Below are 12854 nucleotides of genomic sequence, written 5' to 3'. Positions count from 1 at the left end.
TAGGAATAGTAAAATATTTGAGAATAATACCTTAGCTCATGTCAGGATAGAATAGATTGCAAGGTCATGTTGTCTGTCTCCATGTTGTGTCTTATTTTGTCATCAGGTCAATAATTCAGTTATAAGTGGAACCTCATCGGAGAAGGGTGGCACCTCTGTGTTGTCTTACAAATGATTGTTTCTGTTAAAGGTGGTGGGAAATCATACTTCTTTAGTGTAAGGTCTGAAGGAGAGTTGAGTTGCTTGCTTAGAGTTGACCTAACACCACAGTTTAAAAAACAAGTAGTTTTTTCTTATATATAGTGGATGTAAGCTCCCTTCATTGAGTGCCTTGAATGCCTGTGATTTTGTCTTAAATCCTGTAAGTTAAGCTTTCTTTTCATTTCTCTTCATTAATGAATGAGCCTCATGTTTTTGAACTTGCACCATTATGATTTGATTAATTGTGATTTAGAACTGAAATAGGCGAGTACTATTAAGCTTCACAAGAGGAAAAAAAATACAATCTCAAAGTCAATTCACACCTATGGGCTGCATATAAGAGCAGTTTGGACCTAACTGCTCAGTAATTTGGTGTTTTAATTCTCACAGCAATCTGGGCTGTTTAAAATTGAGATTATACCTTTTGAGGACAGTGCTTGTGATTGCTGTAGAAGAAAGTGTTCAGCTTCTGTAAGTTTTTTTTTCCCTCTTCCCTGGAGCAGTGGCACTCCCTGAGGAATTGTATGATGGTGACGAACTAAGGTTAACTAGACTAGAAAGGGCAGTGATGGTCTTCTAAAGTTCAGAGCCACATGTAAGTGCTGTCTTAATTTGATACTGACCTTCAGATGGCATTCCACACAATGCGTCTGTTTGCCCTGTCCATTTCCTATTGCTATGACCAAATATCTGTTAGGAAGCAACTTAAGGGGAGTAAGGGTTTATTTTGCAATACAGTTGAAAAGATACAATTCCTTTATGGCAGGAAGACATAGCAGCACTGGGGGTAGCTGATCATTTTGCCTCACCAGTCAGAAAGCGGAGGGAGATGAATGGTGGCGCTCACCTGGCTTTCTCTTTGTAGCATTTTTCTTTCGTTAGAGCCTCATCTCAAGGGATTGTGTCACCCACGTTCAGGATGGGTCTTAGCCTGTCAGGTGACCTTCTCTGGACACACCCTTATAGCCATGTCTGGGTCTGAGTCTCCTCAGGGATTCCTATGCTAATCAACTGACAGCATTTATTAATCGTCATTGTTGAACACAAGTTGTATGTGCTGTGTCCTAGTCATGGTACAGCATTAATAAAGGCAACCTTAGTCGGTAGCTGCTTTGTCACACTAACAGTTCTTGTTATTGCCTTAAATTTGTGATCACATGAGATACCACTGAAGAGTGAGAGATGAGTAGTGGTTCTTTTCCTTTACAGTGTTTTTATTGGCAGGGTCTTGATCTTTCCTAATCAAGACTACCACTTAAGTTTCTCTATACAATCTCTGTTACCTGGATGCAGATCGGGTACCTAGAATGAAAGTTGATTGTCTAATAAGAGGATTTTTTTTTTTTTTTTAACAAACCAAGGTCAGTGAGGGAAAAGAGTGCTTTCTATTTTGATACCTCCAATTTAATCTATCTTATCAGGTAATTCCTAACATATAACATATAGGCTTTCTTTTTCCACTATATGCTTCAGTGACTTTTTTGTTCATACATTTTATTTCATTAATTTCATAATAGAATTATAACTGAGCTTTGCTGTTTAAACATGAAACCAATTCACGTATTATGAACACAAAAATTCTTAGTTAGCTTTCAGCTTCTGTAATGTCTCCGCATTCTTATGCTTCAGACAGATTGTTTTTCTTCTCCACATTATAAAAATTTTACTAACTAACTGTGAATATATTGACTTTTCTCTTTCTGTCAAATGGAAAATGAAATGAACAATGTAAAGACTGTGGAGGCTCTGCCTAATGTAATTTCGAAACGATGGCTTCTGTTGGTTGTCCTCTTGGGGGACTTCTTTATTTTTAGCCTGGATGCATAAAAATAGGACTGTGCTGTTTTCAGCCTCATATTTTCGCAGTGCTTCAGAACATTGGATTTAGCTGACAAATACTGTGGACATCATACTTACCGTTACACGTGAGCAGAGATGGAGACATGTGCTTGTGAAGGAGCTTTATTTGTCTGACACAGAATGTCGATTCTCCAAGCCCAGGTCATTCAAAAGCAGAATTATCCTAAGGAACCTGATGACTTTTGAATATAAAGTTTGATTATTTGGAGCCAGCCATTGAAACCCGAATTCATGAAGATTAAAATAGGACAAAAAGATCCATAAATAACATGACGAATGCTGGGCAACACTTAACAATTGAATGTACTCAGTTCTACCAATGTAAAATGGGCAAACCCTCATATCCAGGAGATTGCCAGAGTTTCAATAACTTTCCCAGCACTGAGGAAGTGCACTGTTTCTTTCCCCAGGCCAGATTCAAAAAGCAGGAATGTGGGAAAAGAAACAGAAAGGTGAATGTTGGAGTCCAACCGTTACCTACCTTTCTTTCTGTTGCTCCGCTGTCCTTCTCTCGCCTCCTCTCCTCTCTACTCCTTTCTCCAGGTTCTCTTTTTTAAAGAGCTGTTTTTAGCTAGACATGTTTTGATGTCATCATGCTGGTTTTCTTTTCTTTTCTTTTTTTTTTTTTTTTTTTTTTTTTCATTTGTGTCTTCGTAGTTAAACTTCATGACTGACGAGCCCATGACTGATAGTGGTGACGACTGTTGCTCCCAAGCCTGCCTATGACTTAAATTCACCAAGCCTCTACCTTGCTGACGTGTTCATGGGAGTGAAGTCTTTCCATTTTCTGTGATTTCTCCATGCCTTACATTTCACAAAGCAAAAATTCCCTCCTGCCTTCTAATTAAATCCAGACATAAGACATTCCGTCAGGATGACCAACAGATTCAGTGCCCTGCACACTATGTTGTTGTGGATGTTTAGTCTTCAGTGGGTTCTGGTTTGAAATATCTCCCCAGAAAAGGGGAAGGAACAGTTCTTCCCCTGCAAATGTTCCCTGAGCAGATGGCAGTAAAGGAAGGGGTAGCTAGCTGGGGGCTGAATCTTTATAGCCAAAGTCTGCACTTCCTCTATTTCTGCATGGTCTATTAATCTAGCCACACTTGGATCCACCTACTCCATTGAAGACTGAAGTTCCTCTGCATCAAACACAAACCTGTCAGATAACAAGCATCTCCAGTGTTTCTAAACAGCATTGTCCTGAAGACAAATAGCAGTGATGTGTTGAATATGCTGAGGGTGGAGAGGCAGGAGGGGAGGGAAGAAGAGATGCTAAAGCAGACATCCCTGGGGACTTGAGAGGGGAATGAGCTGCTTGATGGACAGTTATCCAGGAACTGCCCTGTAAGTGCTCCTGTAGGTGTTAGAAGAGATTGCCAGAGATCAAGCCAGATGGATTGAGAGTATCAGTCCATCATCACAGGAAAGTGATGTTGGTCACAGGACCTCTGCTCAAAGCTCAACCCAGATTCACACTGAAAAAAATGGAAGCACCAGGAAGTTTTTGTTTCTGTTTTTTTTATTATTATTATTATTTTGTTGTTGTTGTTTGTTGGAAATAAATCTTTAAAAAAATAACAAGGGGGGGAATGAACAGCTTTTGGTGTGGATAGAATTGTTTGTGAAACGTAAATACTAGACAGTAAAGTCTGGCCTTGTACTCTGCTCGCCCTCCTGCACCCAAGGTTCCTCAGATTCTTGTTCCTAATCGGGCAGGACAGTCTAAGGTCTATGATGTACGTTGGGTCACTGAGTGCGTGAGTGTAGAGAGCACTGCAGTGTGAGCTCATATGTGCTTGAAGACACGAGTCACACACACACCCAGGAAATGCGACCGCTTAGGAGTGAGTGGCTTTTCTTTCTCTCTCGCTAGATTTCTATCCTTTCTTTCTTTTTTTTTTTTCTTTCTTTCTTTCTTTTCTTTCTTTTTTAATGTTAGTCCTTCCTAATTTAAACACAACTCAGAACATCGTGGTCACAATCATGGTCACTGTCATCATATACAGTGTCTATTGTGCACTGGCTGATGTTTGAACGTAACATGGGTACTCACTAAGTTTCACAAAAAGAGATCTGAGGTGGGCGTGCTGATTAAATTTATTATACAGATGAAGATGATACAACAGTGAGAGGTTACGTGACTGGCACAGGGTAACGCGACTATTGACAGCCCTGTTCATATGTGGATGATTTACAGGCACACATGCCCACAAACCATGTTTCTATGTCCTATGTGTAAGCAAATATGGAATTAAACATTTAAAGGATTCACTGAAGTGCTATATATATGTATTTGTAATTTTAGCACATAAGAGGATTTCTAATTCAAGTCCAATGTAAGCTACATAGTGAGATCCTGTCTCAAAATGAAAACACAAACAACTTACTCAGGGCCCTACATGAACTACTTTCACCCCTTCCAGCTGCACACCTACAATGACCTGATGACCTCCACTTGACTCCAGCTCTTAGATATCTCAACAGTTTACCACAGTGTTCTTTAAAGCAATGTTTTAAAATACGAGCCTTTCAGTGAGGAGCAACACTGAAAATACATCCCAAGCACAGCAAACAGTGTCCATGTGACTCGACATAATCTTCTGTGCATCATTTTGCTTGCGTTAAATAGTAAGACACTTAGTATTCATTCTTGTCCTTATGAATCTTATATCACACACACTGTATGCATAATCTTGAAGGTTAAGAGTTCTGCATATACCATTTTACTTTTTCTTTAAAAAACAAATGTTCTTAAGTACTTCTTTCTAAAGTTGCTGTTCTCTTAGCTACACTTGAAAGAATGAGAAAGTAAATACTACAAAACTCTCACTTTCAGATCAATGAATCTCCTCTACTTTCTTAAATGCTTGAAATAGAACTTTCATATAGTTATTCAGGAAAAAGCCCCCATGGACCCACTGTAATTATATTTTGAGCTTGTTCTAGTGAGCCTATCTCATATGTATAGTTTTCTATGTGTCTGTGTCCTTCTTGGTGTGGTTCAGCCGTCTAGCCCTCATAGATCGTAGTTTGCATGTTAAACAGTGCCAGCAGCGTGGGCTTTGACTCTGATTCTTAACACCCAGTATGGTTATAGGTAAGACACAGTGCTGTCAGAGCCTAGAGCGATTAGCTCTTCTGTCAGATTTTTTTTTTTTTTAATTTGTCCTTGGATTGACTAAGTTGTTTCTCAGAACTGATTTCTTTTTGAGTTGTTTAGAGGACATTCTGCCCCTTGCTGCTCTCAAGATCCTTACAAGGCACTGAGAAGGGTTACTCTGTATGCAGTTACCTGACACTCCTTTCTACAGCTACTTTGTCCCGTAACCTCTCCTCAGTGACTAACCTACGCGCAGAGCCTCCTATAAGCTCAGCATGAAGGGAAGAGGTGAAACTCTGCCATGTGTCAGCAGCAGCTGCCATCTGGTGAACAGTCAAATCTCAGGAACAGAATCTGAATTGTGGACTTGTTGCCTATAACAACACCCTTGAATGCTTTATGTAACTTGCAAGTCCTCAGTCAAGTAAGCACCACGGACACCAAACACCTGTTCACTCATTTTGCCTTGTAAATGTTTGTCCTGCAAATATTATGATGCCTTTACAGTGAGAGAACAAAACTTTTGACTAAACTGCCATTTTAAGAAAGTTTTTCAGCTGGACTTGGGGGTGCACGCCTTTAATCCTAGCACTTGGGATGCAGAGGCCGGTGATCTCTGTGAGTTCAAGGCCAGCACTGTCTACAAAGAGAGTTCTAGGACAGCCATGGTTGTTACCCTGTCTTGAAAAACAAAAAACAAAAAAGAAAGGTTTCTGTCTTTCATCATATAAACAAAAGTGAGTTAAGGAAAAATCCTATTATTGGTATATTAACTTGTCATTTTTGAGAAATAACTTCATTTTATCTGGATGTTTTTTAAATGTACCTGTTTGTCTTTATTTAACTCGTTATTTTGAAAGTGGTTTACTTAATTTATAGTTTATATTTCTTTAAATATAGCCAGTTCTTGAGAACTAAAAATATTTATGTGTATATATGTGAAAATTTCCAGTTATTAATTTCATTAGCATAATAAGATTTTGAATGTCTTCAGCTCACATAAAATAGATAAGAATTTAAATTCATTTGTGGGAAACTTGTGGTTGGATTTTTGTTAAGTATCAGAATATGTATTCAGTGAGGACATTAGCACTCTAGACATATAGACGCTAAACATGTATTCCCTCTAATACAGACATTGGCAAACATAAAACTTAAAGGTAAAGATGGTTATATTATCGTTAAAAATGGTGAGTTGTGGAGCATGCAACTGCATACACTAAAACATTCACCCACATGTCCTGTATTTGTTTTGTCCAGAGGGTAATGGTGACTTTGAAGTAGAAAGATATTGATTCATCATGCTGTAGCCAGAGGGATATTAATACATTTTCACCTTTTTTTCCTAGCACACTGATTTATGTCAGTACATGGACAAGCACCCAGGAGGACTCCATCCAGACAATGTGAAGGTAGGAAAAGAGATTTTCAAGTCAAGGCTTCACAGTCTTCATATGTATTTTTGAGTCTATGACCATTTAAAAGACTTAAAAAGTTTTCTGTGTAAATGACATAATATTAAAAAGAATCAATTGTTGTTTTACTTGGCAGAAATTACGTTTTTTAAACATTAAATTAAATAACTTTGATACAGAAATATTTGGATTTTCTTTTGTGCTTTGTAATGGCTTTTAGTTATATTATATATTTTATATAATAATATAAATTACAATTTCAGATAACTGAGTTAATAGAGCATTTGTGATGTATAAGTGCCTTTATTCAAGTTTTAGCAAAAAATATGCAATTTTTTCTTTCCTCAGATATTTACTCTATCCCTCTTGAGTTTTTAATTTTGCTTTAAAGGATGTCTCATAATAAACAAAGAAAAAATAAGAAACAAACTATCTAGAATGTATTTATTGTTATCGTCACCAATGATAACTGTGTGTTTTGCTGCTGTTACAAGGATTTAACAATTTACATATGAGATTTTTGCTGTACTTCAGCATTTTCTTAATTTATATGATTAATGTTCTTAATGTCATACTAAAATAAAATATAAGTTTAGACAGACAGAAGAAAAAAAGAAAGAAGGAAGGAAGGAAGGAAGCGAGGCCCATACTAGCCAAAGGGAAATTGTGGGTGGTGGCAAGGTAATATATTGGTTTTTCCTCACTGTTTGCTAAGATACAAATCACTTTTCCAGGGTCACATTTAGGATTTACACTGCAGGTGAAATTATTCTCAAAAATGTCTGACAGTAACATAGAGACAGATGCCCCATGGCTATTTCTATTTGATGCATTAACATATTTTAATGTGGTAATATTTATTGTCACTTAAATTTATGAATACAAAATGAAGAATGTAATAATAATATTTACTAAATTAACAACTGTTCATAATATTGTGCTACATATTAATTAAGAGGTAACCAGTTGAGCTAAAAATGAGACATTAAATAGTTCTACATAAATATAAGATCTGAATATCAGGTGAAATCCTACTATCTTTAAAGAGATGTCCTGGGCTATCAAGATGGCACAGTGAGTCCAGGCATGTGTCCCACATAGGCTTGATGACCTACTTAGAATCACAGGATCCCATAGTGGAAGGGCACCATGTACCCTAAAAGTTGTCTTCTACACTCAAGCTATAACAGACATATGCCCACACTCACACACAGTAATAATAAAATGTTTAAAATAAAATGTATGTTAAAAGGCATATCTTTTAACTCATATAATGCTCAGTGTTTGGCTAAACATTTAAGATGTCATCAAATGATCAGGAGATAATACTCAATATATATTTTGATTTAAGGAATGAAATGTTCAAATTCTTCTTTTTGCAAATTTGTCAGTAGTGACTATTAGTTTTTGTGGTTTTCCTCTTCCCTGGGGTGTGGTGGGGGATGATGCCCACCAGCCCACGGAGGCAAAAGGAGCAGAAGGTGAGACCCAGGGCCTGGAAGGCCATAAATCACAAAGGAGATCAAACTCTCTGGGAACCACTTCAGGAACTAGTTCATCTTTAGTCAGGAGAACAAAGGCTATATAGTCCTTGTGTAGTGGGTTGGGTTTCCAGGATAAGCATTCATAATTGAATGCCTTGAAGGATGCTTTGTTTTGCATTTGGCAGCACACTCTCATCATACAAGCAGGAACGGGGTACCTACTTTCCCTATAGGCACAGGGTGAGGGGAGAGGTAGCAGGGAGCTGTGTCAAGGTGATGTATCAAATGTGGTTAGGGCATCTATCTCTAAAGACACTCTCCAGATGGAGTCAGGCAGAGAGCTGGAGGCCCTGCTGGGGAGCGGAAGTCTTACACCTAACTCCTACCTCAGAGTGACTATGCGGACCAAGAGGAGGACTACAGCCTTACACCACAGGGTCCTTCCAGCAGGTTTTCCCAGTATGCAGCTTGACAGTGTATGGAAACATCTTAAACATTTGTTGTAGGTTCAGCACATGTACGCATTTTCTTTGCTTTTATTTCATACATACTTGTTTATTATAAAGAAAACTGTCCATGTCAGGGCGAGGAGGTAGCTCCATGGCCAAAGTCCCTCGCCGCTAAGCACAAGGACCTGAATTCCATGCCTAGGACCCACATCGTGAAAAGAGAGAGCAAGCCCCCATGGGGCCTCCCATAATGCACATTGTCACACATGCTAGCCCCTGCAAACACTCAGAACAAGTATTATGCTAGGTAAAACGATACTCTCAGGAATTGAGGGGATTTTTCTTTAAGTTTGATTTGGACAGAAGGTCAGGTGCCACCAAGATAATGTGTTCTGGGAGAAGAGAGACAATGAAAGAGCACCTGCCTGGGGGCCTTTGGGCTCTGACTCCACAGGAGCATCGGAAATTTCTCACTTTCACTTGGTGCTTATTTGGGGCAATGTATTTGTGAAAGTTTTATTAATTTTTTTTGGTAGGATTCCTTAGACGTACTTGAGTAAACTAAAGAAAATAAATCAGTGTTAACTAAATTTCCTAAACCATTTGACTACTTTAATTGTCCACAGAATGTGTCTATTGGCAGTATGGCATCCTGAAATAAATATTAGCTCTTAACTAATAGTTTCTAAGCATTATGTGAATTTTTGGCAAGTGAGTAATTTCAGTAATTAGTTACTCAGAGGACAATTTAAAACCTGATGTTAAAGCCCGAGGACAAGGTCTTATCATAAATATTTATGACGATTAAAGAAATAGCAGCCCATTTCTGCAGCATGGAAATTCACCTACAGGAAACTGCTTAGTTTTCTTGGAGACCAATTATTTCCACATTTTAAATACAGTCTACTTAAGTCATATTAGAGTTTGCTCGTAATTGTATCACATACAAAACTAGAATCAGTTTGTGATCTTAATGCCTACTAGTGAGTTGCAGATTGGCTACTGAACTTTTTAAGCACCTGAAACAGTTTAAATGTCTCCCTTCGCTTAGGTTTCATGTATTTAAGAATTAATAAGCATGAGAGACTGGAAATTAAAGTTCATGGGGAAAAAAAGATTAATTGATGCCTGTCTCTAAATGACAGACTTAGATGTAGCTGATAACATCTTATTATCATGATGAGATTGAGTCTTCCTGTGTTTAATGTAATGTATTTCCATTTCTGTGGTATAATTACTTTTCTAAATGATTCTTTGCAAAATTATATTTGCCATCTTTTAAAAAAATTAACTGAAAATGACCAAGGGAATTTTGAAGTCACTGCTTTATTCCCTGAAGTATCTGAAATCCTATTGGTATAAAAACTAACTTCTGTTTTTCATTTCAGTAGAGATACTAGTTAAAGTAATATGAAGTTGATTGTGGTTGGAAAGTTGCTATCACTCTTTCCTAGTCCAGGGAACAAGCAGGTGTGTCACAAATGAGATAGTGTTATGGCAAATTAAGATTGCCGCATGCAGATGGCACTGCACAGGGATTCCATAGACTTGGTAATGTTCAGAGAGAAAACCAAATGGCATCTGGTTTTTCCCACATTCTTCATTCAAATTCTCATTCAGCTAGTAAGGACTAGCTGGTGTATTGCCAGGGATATTAGAGAGCTTTTCCTCGTTCTTTCTGTCTGTTAGAAAATAGGACTTTTTTTTTCCATACATCCATTAAATTGTATGTTGTTGGTGTTGTTTTAAATTCTGCATCCATTCTGGATGCCTGCTCAGGAATCTCCTGAAACCTTGTCTCCTGTTTTTGTTATCAGTCCATATTGTGTTAGACCTCCAAGCGACAGCTAAGAAGTGAATTTTGTGATTAACATGGTGGGTGAGCATTCGGCAGAATCATTTGCTGATATGCTTGTTAACTATTTGGATCTGACAGAGGGACTGAGGCCAGCTAATTAAGGAGTACACTCTTCCATGGCAGTGTTTTAAAACTCAACTTTAAAGCATGATAGAATTCAATCACTAGAGGCATGCTAAAGGTAGTTGTAAGGCAGAAGTAGCAATTGGGAGTACCAGTGGGGAACAGGAGAGATGCTGTCATCATCCTGAGACTCAGACCTTAAGCCAGCTCATTCACTTGCTTCTCTCTATTCCACAGTGGCTGTTGCTTAGTATGTGTGTGTTTTATGTTTATAAAGACAGACAAGATGCCCATAAGGGAAATCAACAGGTACAATGGAGCCGCACACTCTGCTCAGGACTTACCTGGTTGTGCTGGCTAAGCATGGCTCTTGTGTGACTAGCCCGGAAAGCTAGTATTATCTATTATAAGGTATAGGTATTATCTTATCATCACTGTGACAATTCCTATTACTTCACACACCTCCAGGAGGTTATTAAGAGAAATTCACTGATCATTGATACCTGAACTCACAAGTCTTCAATTGCTAAATTTCACTTGAAATTATTTTTTCTCTGTAGTGTAGCTTTCTTTGATGAATTTTCTCCAAGATTTTTAGACTTGATTCATTATTTGTCATCTTAATCTCTAAGATGATGTTACAGATACACACAAAAAAAAAATCATTGAAGTATTAATGCGTGTTTATTTTCATTTGACAGAAAAGAATTTCTGCTAAGTTTTTAAGTTTGGGCTGACTAGCAACTTCATTAAACAGAATCATTGTGTTCTGCTCAGTTTTGTGCCAATTTGACACATGCTATAATCATTTGGGAAGAGAGTCTCTCAATTGAGAAAATGCATCCATAAACTTGGCCTTCATGCAAGCCTGCCCAACTCCTTAATTAATGATTGACATGGGAGTGTCCAGCCTACTGTGGGTGGTGCTGCCCCCTAGGCAGGTAGTCCTGGGTGTATGAGAAAGCAGGCCTCGCAAGCCGTGAGTGAGCAAGCAATAAGCAGCATTTCTCCACGCTCTGCTTTGAGTTCTTGTTCTGATTTCCCTTCATGATGAATTGTGACATCCAGCTATTAACTGAAATCCATTACCTCCCCAAGTTGCTATTGGTCATGTTGTTCAATTACGGCAATAAAAACCCTAATTAAAATCCACAGCTCTCTGTGTATTTTTCATCAGATATAGCCTGGTAACTTCTAGAAGCCTGCGTATTCTATCATATCTGTTTATCTTGCAAACACACTTGATTTCCTGGGAGTCTCCTAGTTCTAGTTCTTGAAGTTTTAACATGCTCACTTTGGAGACTTCCATCCAAGAGCACAGTGTTTCTTGGTGTCCACTCTTGTGCTAAAATGTGAATGAAGGTGGGATGGAAGACAGTTGATTCAATGAGCCCCAATTTTCAAATAAAATGAAAGCAGTTATTCCCACAAAAGCTTGCTATGTATCTCAAAGTCTCATTAAAAAGAAAACTTACTAGTTTTTGAGGATCTTAGAAATAGAAATTAAATTTTACATTATCTAGGAATTCTGAAACCTGCTGTATATTTTTCTGAAGACATTATTGGAATATAACAAAGAAGTAGAGAGTCAAATGGAAAAACCCAAGTAGAAATGTGATGTTTCTTCTACTGTGTGCATTTCCTAGCAGCTAGATACAGAGGAAGTGCACTGGAGGAAAAAAAAAAAAAAATCACTCATGTGATCTGGTGCTCTAGCATGGATCCTTTTATATTTCACTGTCTAAATAGTGCAATAAATGCTTCCAAGTATATTTGCACAACACATCAAGGAGTAGCTAGTGACTTATATCATTTAATAGCTAGATTTAAAAAAAATCTATTTTGTTTCTTATCCTTTTATAACCTTACTGCTGCTCAAAATCTGATGCAACAAATTGCAATGATGCTTTTGTAAAGTAAAATTATGTGGATGTAATTGAATGTATTATATTAAAATTAGGGCTTGATATTTACATTAGACTTTTTGCAGCTTAATTAAACGGAATGAGTCATGATAAATCAGTCTGTGGCGTCTCCAATCAAAAAGCTAGCATTGTAAGATAAGCACTATGTGATACATGGCACAGAATATTTTGAGGACTCAGTTTTTCTAGGTTTTTTTTTTTCTAGAAAGATGGATGTGTAGACAACACTTAGAACAGTATGCACCATGATAGGGGCTCAGTCAGTGGTTGATGCTACAGTCATTTCTTTAGAGCCTGTTTCATTGCTATTCGTAGAACTGTGAAATGATACAATTTAATGATGTAAGTGGCTATTAAAGGTATGTATCCAAAATTCAAACAGTCTTTCTTCAAATAAGAAACCTAGATACGGAGATGCTAAATGGCCTCCAGATGACAGCAGAATAGATAAGCTGTCTTTGTAGGAACCTACTGGCATGCCATGAAGATGTGCACTATT

At 37.7% G+C, this 12854-nt stretch overlaps 1 protein-coding gene across 6 annotated transcripts in view; it reads left to right on the top strand.

The window, feature by feature from the left end:
• Window positions 1-12854, top strand: part of Cdk14 (cyclin dependent kinase 14) — a 539697-nt gene that overhangs the window by 265336 nt on the left and 261507 nt on the right. For all 6 annotated transcript variants that reach the window (XM_051152013.1, XM_051152018.1, XM_051152014.1 and 3 more), the window contains one exon: window positions 6511-6573. In XM_051152013.1, the coding sequence (XP_051007970.1) occupies window positions 6511-6573 (63 nt within the window). The remainder of the gene's footprint in view (window positions 1-6510; window positions 6574-12854) is intronic.

This window comes from Acomys russatus, chromosome 10 (assembly GCF_903995435.1).
Source record: "Acomys russatus chromosome 10, mAcoRus1.1, whole genome shotgun sequence".
Lineage (NCBI taxonomy): Eukaryota > Metazoa > Chordata > Mammalia > Rodentia > Muridae > Acomys > Acomys russatus.
The sequence above is the reverse complement of the archived record's forward strand: the minus strand, read 5'-3'. Positions and strand labels throughout refer to the sequence as shown.